The sequence below is a fragment of the Bos javanicus genome, chromosome 19 (assembly GCF_032452875.1).
Source record: "Bos javanicus breed banteng chromosome 19, ARS-OSU_banteng_1.0, whole genome shotgun sequence".
In the NCBI taxonomy this organism is placed as follows: Eukaryota; Metazoa; Chordata; class Mammalia; order Artiodactyla; family Bovidae; genus Bos; species Bos javanicus.
In genome coordinates this window covers 57,260,596-57,276,845 of record NC_083886.1, presented here as the reverse complement: position 1 = coordinate 57,276,845, position 16,250 = coordinate 57,260,596, and the positions used below count along the sequence as shown (strand labels likewise).

Below are 16,250 nucleotides of genomic sequence, written 5' to 3'. Positions count from 1 at the left end.
GGGAGCCTTTGGGCTACCTCCCTCCCCCTGCCTCAGGGGAACAGAGCTGCCCGGATCCTTGGAGATGACCTTATCTGATCACCCCTGTGCAGACTCCCGAGAGGTTAAGTGACTCAGAGGTTAAGTGACTCAACCACAGTCAAGGGAATGACAGTGAGCCCCAGGCGCTGACTCCCAGCCTGTGGGCCACTCCCCTAGGCAGCTCTGGGGTGCCATTCCACTAAGCCCTGCCGTCTAGAGCGGCGCCTCGGGCTCAGCCTACGCCGGGGGAGGCCCCCCACTCCAGGTGCTCTCACGAGAGTGCCAGGTTCCTGTGCTGGCACCGGCCACAGAGCCTGGTATGTCTGGTGGGTGGTTTCTTTGAAGCCTTCAGCCAAAATACCAGTGATCCTAGTTGCCCCAGTCCCTGCCCCGGCATCAGTACCTCCACGCCTGCCTCGCAGCTCTGTAACACAGGGGAGTGAGGGGTGGGCCGGGGTCCAGGATTGGGGCAGCTCAAGGTCTCCTGAGGGTTGAGGAGGGAGTTTGCGTGGCCTGACTGTAACCTGGGCCCCACTGCAGGCCAACACTTCATGTTTGGTGAGAGGACAGCAGATTGTTTATTTTTGCTAAAACAGTTTCTAGGTGGTAGGCACTGTCCCAAGGAGGAGGGGTCCTCAGCAGACAACGCCAAACCGTCCCCACGGCCTGCCAGTTCTCACCCTTCTGAGTGAGAAGGTCCCTGGCTCCCGGCTTCTCAGCCTGGGTGCCGGAAAGCCCCTCAGGAGAGGACCCAGGTTCCCTCCATCACAGGTACTGAACAACAGGCCCCAGGAGCCTGGCCCCCACCCCAGCGGCTAGAACAGGACATGGGGGCTGAGACCCTGCTCTGCCAGAGTAACTTCTCCCCAAGAGGGGGCCAGGGGTAAGGGAAGCAGACTGCTGTCCCCCCACCCCTTGGACGGGGCTTGCAGGGAATGCTGAGGCCAGGACTGAAGGGAGGAGGGAGGGAGTATAAATACTGTGAACCGGGCTCCCATCACTGTGGGCGCCTAGCTCTGGCAGCAGGAGCCCCCACACGCTGGGGCTCCCCAGACCCGAAGGGCCCTTTTGGGGTGTTAGGCCAGGCGGGAGGGCTGCCCTGTGGTGGGAGGACCCAGACCGCCCCCCCAGGGACTGAGCCTCCACCGCTACCGTCCCGGCCGCGGGCCGTGCTGGGAGGCCTTCTTGGCCCGCTGCCGCCGCAGCCGCACAAACGCCTGGGCCTCGCGGTCACCCTTCCGGCTCTCCAGCAGCTGCAGGATCGGATCCCCTGCAAAGAGAGGCATTTGGGGGTCAGACTTGGGAACGCCTGGCGAGTGGCCGGGGCTGCGGTCCCGCCCCGTCCTCCCGAGCCTAGGGACTGGCCCACCCAGCCACGCTCACAGGACAGCCTGGCAGTGGCGCTGGCCTGAACTCTCAGCCCAGCTGCAGCGCAAGAGGCTGATGTGCCTCAGGTGGCAACTGTGACGTTTTCATACGAAAACTTTGGGCCAGTTAACCAATGTGTGCCTCGGTTTGCTCATCAGAACAGGAGAACAACAACAGCTAGCTGCCTTGCTGGGTGGTCGTAAGGGAGTGGTATGAGGGTTAATGTGTCCAGGCCCATCACAAGTGCTCAGACACAATTCCTACTCCTCTCATCGAATTCGAGGGCTGCTCTGCAGAAACATCCCTCTGGGCAGAGAGATGGCCCCTCTCCCCAAGCAAAATGCGGTGACCTTATCCCACCAGGGAGAGGCGTGCACACCCAGCCCAGCTTAGACCACGGGTCCTTGATCACCACTCCAGCTCCACAGGCTTCCGCCTCCAGGGAGGTGTTCCTGATCCCGTCGCCGCCTCTCTGGGGGCTCCAGAGCCTGGCAGCCCCTCCCCTGCATCCCCGTGCTGGGCCAGGACCCACACTCACAGCCTCTACCCTGCCCAAGGGCTCAGGCCTACCGTTGGGGGCAGGGTAGGTGAGGGGCAGGCGGGTCTGAGGCACTTCGCCAGGCTCCTCCATCCCTGTCAGGCCAGGCACGGAGCACAGCGGCAGGAAGGCCTCCCCCTCCAGGTCATCGGTCCCCAGGGTGTCGTGGTCCAGCACGGAGAGCAGGAGGCACGCCCCGTCCTTCTGGCACGGCTCAGCAGGCACCAGGCTGGGCGGGGGACAGAGTCAGCTCAACTGCCCGCCCCGCCTAGTGCCATGGCCACCTACCCCTGCACACGGGCTCACCCAGACGGGTGGAGATTAGGATCACAACGTCAGCTCTCAGCCTGGCGTATCTCGGCGCACATGCTGTCATGTCTGCTCTGACTGTGGGCTGATGCTTTCAACCAGGGGCCCCTGTGTACCCAGGCCCCCCGTCTTGTGGAACAGAGGACCTTGGAGACATGCCCCTTCCCTGAAAGCAAGCCTCTCAGTCCAACATGTGAGAGGAGTCTCCCCAACAGTGCCCCCTAACCCCACCTACAGGGTGCAGGCTCGCGGCATGTGCCAGCAAACACTTGTCCCCACTGCCCCTCCCTGGGACTCACACCGGGTCATCTGAGGGGAGCCCCTGGGCCCCAACTGGGAGGAGCAGGCCTGAGGCGGTCGGGTTGGGGAATGCAGCCAGTGTAAGGACCACTCACAATTCAAAGGTCTCATCAAACAGTGGGTGAAGGTCCTTCTTGTGCTTTTGGGTCTCCCGGGGGGCCAGCTCAGGGAACTCATGCCTGGGTTCCAAGGTCAGCTGGACAAAAGGGTCGCTGGAGCCTGGCAAGTGGCCCAGGAGGAGACGTTGGCCAAGGATGATACCCCAAGCCCTGAGTGCAGTCTGCCCCCCAGCAGCAGTGCCCTGCCGGCTAGCACTCCCCCTTCGTGGTGGGCCAGGGGAAACGCACCGAGCGCCCAGGAACTCTGGGGGACCCGAGAGCAGACACGGAGAGCGGCCGGGGCAGCCTCCACTCACCATTGGAGTCCAGGGGCAGCAGGTTGGAGGCGCTGAGCAGCTCCACACGCAGCTTCTGCTCGGAGGGGCGGTAGGAGGCCTTGACGGTGACGGCCCCGAGCTCCTCGGAGGTGGTTGCAGCCTGGGGGCGGGGCGCAGGGGCGGGGTCAGCGGGGGCCGAGGGGGCGGGGCGGGGCTCCAGGCGCGCGGTGACCGCGGCGGAGCGCGGGCCTCACCTGCTGCTGGAGGCGGCTGCAGAAGTACTTGTGGATGAGCTCCCGACTGGAGGCCGCCTGCAGCTCCAGGTCCCTCTGCAGAGCCTGAGGAGGGGACACACCCTGAACCGTCACCCCCAACCGCAGCCCAGGGCTGCCCTTCAGAAGGTCACGGCCGATGGGGAAGCCCACAGAGTGATGTGGAAAGCACCGGGTGCCCTGGGACCACAAGCCAGGGTTGTCCCTGCGACAGCCAGAGGCACCGACGCAGCGGGCTCCGCAGGTGTGTCTCAGCTGCCCTGCCCCAACCGGCTTTAGAAGAACCTCACACTCGGTTTAAGCTCCTGCTGTTGCTGTCTTAAATTTTTCAAAATTTTTTCTTTTTTTTTTTTTAAGAAAGGACCCATATTTTCATTTTGTGCTGAGCCCTGTAAATTATGCAGCAGGCCCTGGACACAGGCGAGCACAGGAAGGCAGGCTCCCCAATGCCGCCAGCTCACCCAAAGGGCCTACCTGAAAAGTGGCAGTGTGCAGGGCCTCGGGCGGCAGGCCACATCCCTCTGCGTAGAAGCAGACCTCCAGGTTCTAGAGGGGGCAAGAGGTGCGAGATGAGCCCCCCAGGCGCTCGACCCAGCAGGGTCATCATTCTTGTCACTGGCGTTACCTGTAGTGCAAACTTCAGCCTGCTACAAGCCCGGGGGCAGCTCCGCTGGGAGGCAGCCACCTCCGCCAGCACCGTGAGCGTGTGTGTCCAGAGCAGACTCAGGAGGCTGGGGGGACGTGCAGAGGGACGCAGGACACAGGACGGGAGGACAGAGAAGGAAGCCGAGATGCTCTTGAGAAAGGGGAGGCCTCAGGGCCCCCGGGCCTGTGCCCAGGTCTGCCCCGCCCCCACCCTCCACCTGGTGGGACTGGGACCTGGGGCACAGGCAGGGGAGGGAGGGAGGGCTGGGGTCCTGAGGGAAGAGGGGATAAGGGGGCAGTCAGGCCCAGTCCTGTCTACAAGCTAGTGAAGAATCCTCGTGGGATTTTCAAACCCAATAAACAAGGGGGGGAGGGGTGGTCCCCCAATGACAGAATCTTGAGTGAAGATGCGAGTGGCCAAAATGAATAGGATCTTATGGATCAGCAGGTACTACTTGCAGGGAGGAAAAAAAAAAGCAAACCAAGCCACAGTCCATCCTAATAATGACCTGAAATAACGGAAATTTCACTTGTCAAAGTAGAGTCAGGCAGAGAAACACACACAAAAAATGTGTGCTTAAGAATGGGGGAGGTCTAGGTGGTCCAGTGATTAAGACTCTGTGCTCCCAATGCAGGGAGTCTGGGTTTAATACCAGGGAACTCAGATCCCACACACAGCAACTAAGGAGCCCTCAGATGGGCTCCCAAAGCTGTGCTGCCCCAGCGGGAGAGGAGCAGGCCTCCAGGGACCAGCGGCCCCATGTTGGGGACCAGTCGGCATCACCGTCACCATCACGGCGGCTCAGTCACCGACCACTTCCTTTGTTGCAAGCTCTGCTCTCAGCTCCTCCCGTGACTCATTTAGTCCTCCACAGAGGCCAGAACGATGATCAACTGCACGAGAACTTGAGTGATCTGCTCAAGGCCGTCCACCAAGCAGCAGTGAAGCTGGAATCTGGACCCAGGTCATCCAGAGCCCATGGCCTTGACCTCTACACCCTGCTGCCTGTGTGCGGGGCCCCGCTCTGAGAGACACTAACGGGAAGCTCTCCTGGAACATGGGAGAGGAACACCAGCTTCCAGGAATATTAGGGAGGGCAGATGCAGCCCCCGGAAGATGCAGCCCAGGGCCAAGGGAGGGTCACAGGCAGGTTTCAGCTCAGCCGGAGGTGAAGTGGACGGGCTTATGCAGTCCTGAGCGCCCTGACCCGGGCAGCGAGCATTTTAAGAACCCAGTTGCATTCTCCCTCGAGGAGGTATGCTGAGGCCGGGAAGGAGGGGCAGGAGGGAGGAGAGGAGGAAGCGGTGGGACACGGTGGGGCAGGCGGCTGCTACAGACCTGCTGAAGTTCTCCTGCACCAAGTTGGTGTTCATGTAGCAGAGCTCCACCTCCAGGAACTTCATCAGGGGCAGAATGGCCTGGGCAGGGGTAGCAGTATGTCTGGCTCTGGCCCATTTGGGTCCCACCCCCGTCCCCTCGCCCCTGACCAGAAAGAAAACGGCCAAGAGCTTTCCTGCCCGTCGGTGAAATGTCTGCAGAGCCGACCCCAGCCCCAGTGGGCTCCAGCTACGCTGGCCTCCTCTATAGCCCTTGAACCTGCCAGGCCTGGTCCTGCCTTTGTCTGTGCGATTTCCTCCCACAGAAATCCTCGTGGCTCCTTCTCTTGCTTCCTTGAGGTCTTGACTCAGCTGTTACCCTCTGAGTAAGGCCTTCTCTGGCCACTATCTAAAACTACAGTCCTCAGGGACTTCCCTGGTGGTCCAGTGGTTCAGACTCCACACTTCCACCGCAGGGGGTTTGGTTTCCATGCTGGTCAGGGAACTAAGATCCCACAAGCCACATGGTGCAGCCAAAAAAAAAAAAAAAAAAGCAATCCTTTGATCCTTTCCACTCCCTTGTGTGTTTTTTCTCTAGAGAGTTTATCATTATCTAATATGTGTGAGCTTCCCAGGCGGTGCTAGTGGTAAAGAACCTGCCTGCCAATGCAGGTTAGACGTAGCAGATGAGGGTTTGATCCCTGGGTCGGGAAGATCCCCTGGACACGGCACGGCAACCCACTCCAGTACTCTTGCCTGGAGAATCCCATGGACAGAGGAGCTTGGTAGGCTACAGTCCATGGGGTCGCACAGAGTCAGACATGACTGAAGCGACTTAGCATGTATGCATGCGTAGACATATATACATTTATACACACACGTATGTATAGTTCCAATCATGGCTACAGTGAAGTTTATACTTAGCTCTTTTTTAACCTCCCTTACTAGAATGAAAACTCTAGGAAGGCAGGGATTCTTATCATGGTGTCCACTGATATATATCCCCAGTGTCTAAATCAATACCTGGGACAAAGTGGGTGCTTAAATAGTTGATGAATTAATAAGTAACTTTCTCCCAAACCCTGATAGCTCAGTTAGTAAAGAATCCGCCTGCAATTCAGGAGACCTTGGTTCTATTCCTGGGTCGGGAAGATCCCCGGGAGAAGCAAAAGGTTACCCACTCCAGTATTCTGGCCTGGAGAATTCCATGGACTGTATAATCCACGGGGTCACAAAGAGTCAGACAGGACTCAGCAACTTTCACTAGGCTCCCAAACAGTCACAGGTGTACATTACTATCCCTGATTGCAGATGTGGACCCTCAGGTCAGCTGGCCTGAGTAACCAGGACAGTCATGTGACTAGGCAGTTGAGAAGGATGCAGGGCTATCTGGCTGCAAGGTCTAAGCCCTTCTCCACTGTACCCCTGACACTGTCAGTGCTAGGAGAGCCTGTGGGATGACCCAGCCCCACCCGCTTAGCATCCAAGGAGGAAACTGAAGCCAGGAGGGAACATTCCTTGCCCACGTCTGGGGAGCTTAACTCTGACACCTCACAGCCTTCAGCCCCCTGCCCACCCTAAGCCCCTCAGCAATCCCTGACCCACGCTGCTGGCAAAGGTCAGTGAGCAGGGCGGGCCACTCACGTCTTCAGGCAGGACGGACTCCCTGATGCCCACGAGTTTCTGGATGTGCTTGGCAATGCCCGCCTCCAGCTAGAGACACAAAATGGAAAGAGGGAGGCCAGGGGCATGAGTCGGGGCGGCGGGGAGCGGGGGGGCGGTGGTCGGGAGAGGTTGATTGGGGCCTGCGTTTAGGTTCAGGAAGAGGAGGGGGCAGGGCACTGAACCCAGTCCTGCTGGGAGAGGACTTTAGGCTGAGGTTGGGTGGGGCGGGGTCACTGTGTGTCCAGCAAATTACCTGCTCGGCCAAGGTGCGGACGCCTGTGCGGATCTCATGGCCCAGCCCAGCCAGGGCGCCCTGCAGCTGGGCATGCAGTGTGTTCTGCAGCTGCTCCTGCTCCAGCACAGGCCCCACCCGCTGCTCCAGCGCTTCCCATGCCAGCTGGGTGGGCAGCTTGCCGATCACCAACCTCAGCTGCTCCATGTCATTCACCACCACGCACAGCTGCAGGCAGGCAGGGGCACAAGGAGACAGGCTTTACTGAATAGTGTCAGCATTGGACGGCTCTGCCCCCAGCCCAGTCCAGCCCCCAGCTCCGGCCCTTACCATGTTAGCCGCCTGGCCTTGGTCCTTCTGGCCTGCAGACAGCTCCCGGGCACGGGCCTTTATAAGGCTGCAGTACACCAGGGCCAGCCGACAGGTATCCTGGAGTGAGGAGGGGATGATCAGTTTGGTGGGGGAGGGTGCCAGGAGAGGGAGGTAGGGAAGGCACAGGAACCTCAGTGTCCTGGGCGATTTAAGGTGGAGTGTTCTGGATGCTGCTAGGGTGAGAACTGGGACTTCCCAGGTAGCTCAATGGTAAAGCAGCCATCTGCCAATGCAGGAGACATAGGTTTGATCCCTGGGTTGGGACGATTCCCTTGGAGAAAAGTGAAGTGAAAGTCACTCAGTCATATCCGACTCTTTGCAACCCCGTGGACTATACAGTCCATGGAATTCTCCAGGCCAGAATACTACAGTGGGGAGCCTATCCCTTCTCCAAGGGATCTTCCCAACCCAGGGATCCAACCCAGGTCTCCCACATTGCGGGCAAATTCTTTACCAGCTGAGCTATCTATCAGGCAAGCCCTTCCCCTGGAGAAGAAAATGGCAATCCACTCAAATATTTTTTTTTTCCTCCTAGTACTTCAATCCCACTCCAGTATTCTTGCCTAGGAAATCCCAGGAACAGAGGAGCCTGGTGGGCTACAGTCCATGGGGTCACAAAGAGTTGGACACGACTGAGCAACTAAAATAAAGAAACCAGTGGCTAAGACTCTGTTCTCCCAACTCAGGGGCTCAGGTCCGATCCCTGCTCAGGGAACCAGATGAGAACTTGGGTGAGAACTTGGGAGAAATGGTGGAGTGGGAATGAGGCTGCACCTCCACAAACTTGACAGTGATCATGAAGGCCTCCTCTGGGTCAGGCCAGTCCAGCTGCTGGGCGGTGTGGCTGATCTGGGCGAAGCAGGTGGACAGATCCACAGCGGACGTGCTATGCTTGGTCAGCTCCCCCAGGGGCACCAGCTAGGAGATGGGGGAGTGTGTAGAAAGGAGAGTTCAAGGCTTGCCAGATCCATGCCCCCTCCTCCCTGCTTGCCTCTGCAAGCATCCAGAGTTCATACAGCCAGCAAGCTCTGAGCTGGGCAGGAGGCTGCAAGGCGCACAAGCAGGGCTCCGCTCAGAGCCCGCAAGCTGCCAGGATGAGCCTTTATGGGAAGCCACGGTTTACCCCGGAGTATTACAGGAGACAGCGTTTCACACCTGCAACTGGCCTCAAAATCACCGCTCAAAGCTGGTTACCCGCTTCCGCACCTGCTGCAAGGCCACACCCCCAAATCTGGGACTCCGCCCCTAGCAGGCCCCACCCTTACCTGGTCCATCTGTACCGCGCGCTGCACGCGCGCCAGGGCTACACTATAGGTTTTCTGCAGCCAGGACGGGATGGCCGGCCGGAACCAGCGGTGGAAGCCTTCCAGGGCCAGGACGCCATCCCTGGGGAGAGCAGGGGTCAGCCTGGGGAGCTGCAAGCCCTCCTTGCCCAGCAGCCAGTCGACTACCCACCTCTCCGAGGGGAGCGGGCCCAGCTGGTAGAGCTCCTTGAGGCTGACGTAGAGCTGGAACAGGCTCTCGCCTACCTCCGGGGTCACCGAGCCGCTCACCGCCGCGATGTGGTCTTGCACCCGCTTGGCCACCTGCGGAGGGAAGGCGTGGTGGGCGGAGCTCCAGAGGCAGGCGCGAGAGGCGCGGCCGCGGGACACGGGGAGCCTCACCAGCCACTGCAACTCCAGGAAAGCCATGGAGAAGAGGTCGATCTTGAGCACGCTGGAGGAAAGGCAGCAGGCGTGACCTGGCGGCACACAGCCGGGTCCCTCTGGACCCCGTGCGAGCCCCCATGCACTGCCCCCGCCCCGCCGCCCGCTCACTTATGGAAGATCTTGTTCCACGTGCGCTGGCACTGGTGCAGGTCGCCAATGATGTCCTGTACCAGGCTCAGTAAGGCCTTGCCCATCTCCAGCAGCCCCTGGCAGGGACAGAAATGAGCCAGGCAGGGCTTCAAGCGGTGGGCATCCGGTCCCACCACCTACCACCTGGGATGAGCCCCTCACCTGCACCATGGGCTGATGGTGCTGCTGCTTCAGGTGGAACCATCCCACGGTGCCAGCCTGGGGGCAGAGAGGCCGTGAGCAGGGAGGGGTGCCAGGCCCAGGCACGCGCCCTCCCCACCCCCAGGGCAGGCGCCATACCCGCAGCGCCTCGGTCACCAGGCTGGGCAGGGGGGCGCTGTTTGGGCATAGTTCCCCAAAGGCCTTCATCTTGCACATCTGTACCAGGACCCTGTGGGGATGGGGAGCCGTGTCCAAGATGCCGCTGCCCTACGACCCCCTCATTCCTCCAGGAGACTGCCACCCCGCCCAGAGGTGCCCCCGGATGGGGGCAGGGGTCACCACCGACCTGAGGAGGGACTGCAGCCGGGCTGGGGAGTCAGGCACCGAGAGGGGGAAGACAGACCGGAACCTCCGGATGAGGGAGAGGCCATAGGCCAGCAGGGAGCTGAACGAGGTGGCCAACTCCTCCAGCTGCAAGGCCCGTAAGGTTCCGTGAGGCAGGGGCTGCTTTAGGGGGCCGAAGCCATTCCTTGAGCCCTGCCCGCCCAACACCTCCCCCCACAGCTCCCCACAGCCCACCTGCTCGGCCTTGAGCCGGCCCTGGATCCACTGGTACTCGATGCTGGTGATGGGGAACAGGAGGCAGCTGCTAGGGAACTCCAAGCTCTGGTAGAGACGGCTGTAGGCCAGCCACTGCCTGTGGCGGACAGGAAGCCCTCAGCCAGCTGGGGGACCTCCTATCCCACGGCTTGCCTGGCCTGGGGGAGGGGGTCAGGGATGGACAGTGCCCAAACCTCCCCAGCCCTGCTCCACCCCAAAACCTCCCAGGGTTTCTCATCAGCCTTTAGAGGCTGAAAACCAGTGACTGAAAGTAACCCATGGGATTGCTTTTGTTACCATAGTGAAAATGCTCAGTCATGTCCGACTCTTTGCAACCCCACGGACTATACAGTCCATGGAATTCTCCAGGCCAGAATACTGGAGTGGATAGCCATTCCCTTTGCCCGGGGATCTTCCCAACCCAGGGATCGAACCTGAATTGCTGGGGGATACTCTATCATCTGAGCCACCAGGGAAGCCCTTTGTGCCCATGAGAGTTTTTCAAAACATGTAAATGAATTGCCCCGTCTCTTAAATTAGAATATTTGTGATTTTAAAATTCAGGACTTCTTGCTTCTTTCGAAAAATCAGATTTGGAGACTTGAGCCTTCAAGTCCAAGTCCAAGTCAGCCAGAGCATCCCTTTAGAGAGCTGAGGGGAGACTTCACAGAGGGGGCCGAGTGGCAACAAGTGGGAGGGTGAAGGAGGCTGGGGCAGCACAGCAGCACAGAACAGGCCTCCGCCATCCAGGGACGCAGCGGCTGCCAGCACTCCTGCTGGGGCCCTGTGGCTGGGGTTGCAGACTCAACTGCCCAGAAGGACTCAGGTGATGTCAGGAGTGAAGTGTCCAGAAGGCAGCCATGATGAATGATGGACGGGGGAAGCTAGGCTTCCCTGCCCTGACCCTCTGCCGCCCAGCAAGGCGACAGTCCCGCAGCTTCGGCATGAATCTTTCATGGGAAGCTGGAGATGTGAATCTGCACGGGAAATCTCCAGATTTTAAAAGTTGGCGACTGCACTTCCCTAGTGGTCCAGCGGTTAAGAACCCACCTGCCGATGCAGGGGACACAGGTCTGGGAAGATGCCCCATGCAACTAAGCCCATGTTGCCACAACTACTGAAGCCCGTACGCCCTAGAGCCCTGCTCCGCAACAAGAGGAGCCACTGCAGTGAGAAGCTCGCACATGACAACTGAAGAGTATTTGCCCTGCTCGCCGCAACTAGAGAAAAGCCCGCACACAGAGATAAGGACCCAGGGTAGCAAAAAACAAATAAAGCTGAGTCAGTTGCCAACTGACTCAAAACTGAAAATACACAGTTCGGGCCCCAAACAGAAATCTCTGGAGGGTTAGACTTGGGGCTGCCAGCCTGAAGGAGGGCAAGCAGGGAGGGAGCGGGGGGCGCAGTGCAGACAGCCCTTGGGCGCTCTGGCTGGGCTGGGCACTCACGCCAGGGACCGGTGGAAGTCCGACAGGTCCTTCTGCGTGGCATGGAGGAAGAGGATGGTAGCCGCCTGGGAGCTCAATGACCCGTCCCAGGAGGTGCTGCCGGCCTGAGGAGGCAGGCGGAGGGGAGTCAGGACCTGGCAGGCAGGCCCTGGTCCCGCCCGGCCCTAGCAGGGCAGTACCTGGTGCTGGGTGACCTCGTGGGACACCAGCTGCTGCAGGAGGTGGAGGTGTACTGTGTAGCTGGGCTGGGAGCGGCTGGCCTTGGTGGCTCTCTGCAGGCAGGGCGGGGGGTGACCGGCATGGCTGTGAGCAGAGGACCCCACGCCCAGGACAGCACCTCCTCCCCACCCAGCCGGGCCACCTACCCGCTTGTGGATAAACTGGAACTGGAGGTGACACTGACCGCGGTCTGGGTAGGTGTCTGTGCAGGGCTCCAGGGGGTACCAGTGATCCTCCCGGCAGCGCAGATCCTGGCAGGCCAGGCAGGCAAGAGGTGCCCACGCCCTTGAGCCGCAGGAGCCGCTAATGCTTGGGGGCCAGGGAGGCGATGGGAGGCAGACCCCAGGCTCCGCCCAGTGCAGACCTGGAACCCCTCCCTTGGACCCCTCATTACCCCCACTCCACTCACCTGTAGTCTGAGAACCACATTCCCCAGGAAGTCATCCTGGCCTTTGTCCTTCCGGGCCTCCTTAAACATCCTGTCCCAAGGAGAGGGGCCGAGAGCCTGGCCAGGTCAGGCTGGGATCTGCTCCCTCCCTCTGGCCACCTGGGCGCAGCCAGAACCTGCAGCCCAGCCACCGGGGTACACGTGGCGGGGGTGTGCAGGCAGAAGGAGTCCCGACTCCTTCCCCAGGGAGGACCCCACGGCACTCACCTTCGCAGCCCATGCAGGTCTGTGAGCTCCCCGAGCTTCTGTCTGACGGACTCCACGGTGTCCATGTCCCTGGTGTGGGCAGAGGCTTCAGCAGGAAGGGGACAGGGTGTCCTGGGAGCCCCCGGCCCCTTCTCTTCCCCACCCCAATGGGCGGGGCCTGGGCGGGGCCCGCCCCTCACCACATGTCCAGATGAAAGCTGGCGTTGCTTATGTCTTCAAACTCTCTGTAGTGAGAAAAGAGCATGGCTGAGGGGCTTGGACGGCTAGGCCCCCTGACCAGGCCACTGGACCCCAGGCCCAAGTCTGCCATCCTCAAAGTCAGTTCAGTTCAGTTCAGTCGCTCAGTTGTGTCCAACTCTGCGACCCCATGGGCTGCAGCACGCCAGGCCTCCCTGTCCATCACCACCTCCCGGAGTTTACCCATGTTCTCAAAGCTACCCATCCTCAAGTCTTAGCTCTTGCCTGCAAACTCCTCCTCCTTCTCAAATGCATCGCCCCCTCCTGCACCCCCATTAACCCAGCCGTGCCTGACCCCCCTCCCCGAGCACATGGCATTTATGCCACTGCCCTGCCCTGTCTGGCCTCTGATCTGTCTTCCCTGCCTTGGGAGCAGCCTCCACCTCCAGTCAAGCCACGCTCTCCCCCAAGCCAGGAAGTCCCACTGATCTCACTGATGGGGGGCACCACCCCACACCCGAGTAGCCCCTGACAACCAGAGCGGGTAGGAGTTGGGGCAGGACCACGTACAGGATGAAGGTCTCGTCCCACACGGGGTTGAGTGTCTGGGTGATGACCTGGGTGCGGTGGGTCTGCTCCTCGGGGATGGTGTGCCTCACCACGGCCTTCTGCCGGCGCCGGAGCCCTGGGCTGCCCCCGGACACCGTCATCCCCTGCTCGATGCCCAGCAGGCAGTAGGGGTCACTGAACCCTGGGGAGGAGGGGGTGGAGGAAGCAGTCAGGGTGTTGGCTAGGCTCCCAGGGAGAGTCCTTATCACCCCCTCCCCATCCCAGACTCCAAGGGCCAGGGGCCAGCAGCCCCCAGCTGAGCCCCAGGGGACGTTTGGGGGATGGTAACTCTGGGACAGGCTGTGACGGGGAGAGGAAGGAGCCAGGAAGAAGGCCCAGGGTCCCCATTGCCTACTCACCGCTGACATCCTTGCCCAGGATACCCTTGGCTTGTTTCACCGTTGCCTTCAGACAAAAGACTGGTTTCTGGAGCGACAGGAGGTAGGGGCTGAGTCCCCGAGGGAGCTGGCCCTCCCAGCCCCTCTGCTGGCCCAGGGTGGCCCTGGCGGGTTACCTCGAGCTGCTGGACCCTCTTTAACATCTGCTGATGCTCCTCGGGCTCCATGCGAAAGGCCTGGTGGGGCAGGAGTGGGAAGCTGGGGGCACAGGGTGGGGGCGGCCAGGCTTCAGGGAGGTGGGCAGGAAGGGGCTGGGCTTACCTCCTGCAGGTACCGCAGCAGCTCGGAGGACTCCCCCACATGGTTGGGCTCTGGCTGCCCCAGCCGGTACAGGACGGTGTAGAGAGCTTCCTCGTAGAGCAGGGCCCGCTGAGACACAGCAGGGTCACCGCAGGATCCCCCGTCCACCCACCACCACAAGGTCTGAGCGCCACCAGCCACCCTGGCACCCAGGGCACATGCCCGAAGCGGGGACCAGGTGTCTGCACACACAGGGAAGGGAGAGGGTTGAGACCCAGCCTTGGCAGGGGGCAGGGGGCTGTTTGGGAGGATGCTGGCCCACTTCCTAGTGCCCCTCTGTACCCCCGAAACACCGAGATTCTTACCTCCTCAGGAGACAAGTGGTGGGATGAAGGCTCGATCTGGAGAGTGAGGCAAAAAGACAGGGTGTCCCAGAGGCCAGGACCGGGTTTTGGATGCCCGTACGGCTCCCCCCAGGGCAGGCCCAGCCCGAGGGCTCAGGGGCCCCAGCATCCGGCGTCCAGCCCAGTGGTGCTGCGCACCTGTTCCTGCGGCAGGCCTCCTGGGGGTCCAGCCCCTGGGCCACCTTCCTTGTCCCCTGGCCTGCCATGGCTCGGGTCCATCAGTTCTCAGCTGCCCTTCGGCAGCGTGAGCTCAGCACGGCCCGTGGCCCCAACCTTCCTTCCTTCCCCAGAGGAAATAGGGCTGCTTATCGGCGGCTCTGCTCCGCACCCCAGCGGCGGAAGTGAGGCCCAGCAGCGAGGTAGGAGACTGGGGGTCATGCCCAGCGGGCCTGGGGGCTGCTCAGGGGGTCCCCCAAAGCCCAGTCCACAGCAGCGATCCTCGTTGCCTAATGGAGCCCGTGGAACTGAAGGAGCTCAGGACGGCCAGCAGGGGTAGGGACAGGTGCCGTGGGCGGGGGCCCACCAGAGGGAGGGGTCTCAGGGAGGCTCAGACCCTGGGCCTGAGGCTCTGGGGAGCCCAGAGAACAACTGTTCCGCTGACCCAAAGGCTCTGCCCGGGGCTGGGGTAGGGCCAGGGAGGGGAGTAGAGCCGCAAGAGGTGGGGCCCAGTACCCAGAGCCGGCAGAGCCCCACCCAGGCCTGCTGGGCTGCCCACTGAGGTCCCTCCTACCTCCTGAGCCCGTGGGGCCCGGGTATCCTGCAGATCTCTGACCCCGCGGCGCCTTATCTTGATGGCCTGGCGCATGAGGGGAGGGCGCCGCTGGGGCCGGGAGAAGAGCATAGCCATGGTGTACAGCCCAGCCCTTCCCCTTTGCCTGGGGGAAGATAGCGAAGCCGCAGGGTTATGCAAAGAGCCCAGGGCTGCCACCCGGTTCCAGGGGAGGGGGAAGGAAGGGCAGGCCCGGGGGAGGGTCAGGTCAGGGTTTCACCACCTCGGGGTGGGGGCCCCTGGCTCCCTGGCCCCTGGCCCCTGCACCTTCCTCCCTGGGGCTGGCTGGGATGCTGGGAGGAACCTGGGCGGACTGCAGGGAGAGGCAGACTGCCCAGCCGCAGCCTCCCACACAGGGGGCCCAGGGATTGTCCAGCACCATCCAGCGAGGGGCGTGAGGGCAGGGGAACAGCAGCCCCCCAGGTGACTGAGGGAGGCTCACCTGGCCGGTCCTCACCCGCAGCTTCCCCAGAATGGGCTGCAGACCTGGAGTTGGGGTGGGGAGTGGGCAGGGCACAGGGTGGGGACCCGGAGAGGCATCTCCCCCTGGGGCCAGCCAACTGCTCAACCTGCTCTGCCCCACAGGTGACATTCCACCGAGCTGACGGGACCAGGCTGTGCCAGGCGGGGACGGCCCCATGGCCCTGCCCCCACAGGGAGGGCGTCCTCTTCAAATGCCCTTGCAGAGGGTTTTGCCAGGCCCAGGGGCTGCTGGGCAGGGCTGGCCAGAAGGAAGAGGCTGGGGAGGTGACTTGGTCAAGAAGGCACAGGAAAATCGATGCTTCAGGCTAGGCTGGGCTTCAGCACATCCAGGACCTCCCTCCAGGTCAGGGTCCTTGGGGGTGCAGGCCTGGATGTGGGCTGTGGCCGATTCCCACCCTTCCCACCTCAGGCACAGAGGCTCTTCTCAAGGAGGGCCCCAGGGCTGCCTCGCCCTTTAGACCCACCCGGCACCTCAGGGCAGGGCAGTGACAATGCCAGCCAGGGGCGTGGAACAAACACCCATCCAGCCCAGCTCCTGTGTCCCAGGCCTCCCACTCCAGGCAGCTGCTGGGCCCTGGGGCACTCCGTGGGTGGACACTGTTGCTGAGCAACCCCCATGAGATGGACACAGGAGAGGCTCTGCATCCTAGGCCCAAACGGGCCGAGTGAACAAGGGACTTTCACATGGGAGGGAACGCCATCATACAGGAGCCTTCCCCGCCCTCCTGGCCCGGCTGCAGGCCAGACAGCTCTCCTTCCCAAGAGCGCCTCCCTCGCCACACAGAGCCAGACAGGGGTCCAGTCACTTCATTTTTACTAGTTCACATTTTCAG

General features: G+C 61.6%; 1 protein-coding gene across 3 annotated transcripts; it reads right to left on the bottom strand.

The window, feature by feature from the left end:
* Nucleotides 1–575: 575 nt before the first annotated feature.
* UNC13D (unc-13 homolog D) lies at nt 576–16,162 on the bottom strand. Of its 3 annotated transcripts, XM_061392808.1 has the most exons (33): nt 15,377–16,162; nt 14,896–15,040; nt 14,127–14,162; nt 13,783–13,890; nt 13,638–13,697; nt 13,483–13,549; nt 13,085–13,265; nt 12,517–12,561; nt 12,338–12,406; nt 12,092–12,161; nt 11,829–11,933; nt 11,643–11,735; nt 11,464–11,567; nt 9,995–10,112; nt 9,762–9,886; nt 9,554–9,644; nt 9,416–9,472; nt 9,233–9,330; nt 9,080–9,131; nt 8,871–9,001; nt 8,681–8,801; nt 8,190–8,333; nt 7,374–7,472; nt 7,065–7,271; nt 6,791–6,859; nt 5,169–5,248; nt 3,810–3,915; nt 3,659–3,730; nt 3,167–3,250; nt 2,952–3,072; nt 2,632–2,755; nt 1,960–2,156; nt 576–1,291 (listed from the first exon to the last, which is right to left on the bottom strand). In XM_061392808.1, the coding sequence occupies exons 2-33, from the start codon at nt 15,010–15,012 to the stop codon at nt 1,170–1,172; spliced, it is 3,273 nt and encodes a 1,090-aa protein (XP_061248792.1). In that variant the 5' UTR covers nt 15,013–15,040; nt 15,377–16,162; the 3' UTR covers nt 576–1,169. The 3 variants fall into 3 exon arrangements, 2 of the variants coding, with proteins under 2 accessions (XP_061248792.1, XP_061248793.1); XM_061392809.1 differs by lacking the exons at nt 14,896–15,040; nt 15,377–16,162 and adding an exon at nt 14,304–14,873; XR_009731495.1 differs by lacking the exon at nt 2,632–2,755 and having other exon boundaries at nt 1,203–1,291.
* Between the last annotated feature and the right edge of the window lie 88 nt (nt 16,163–16,250).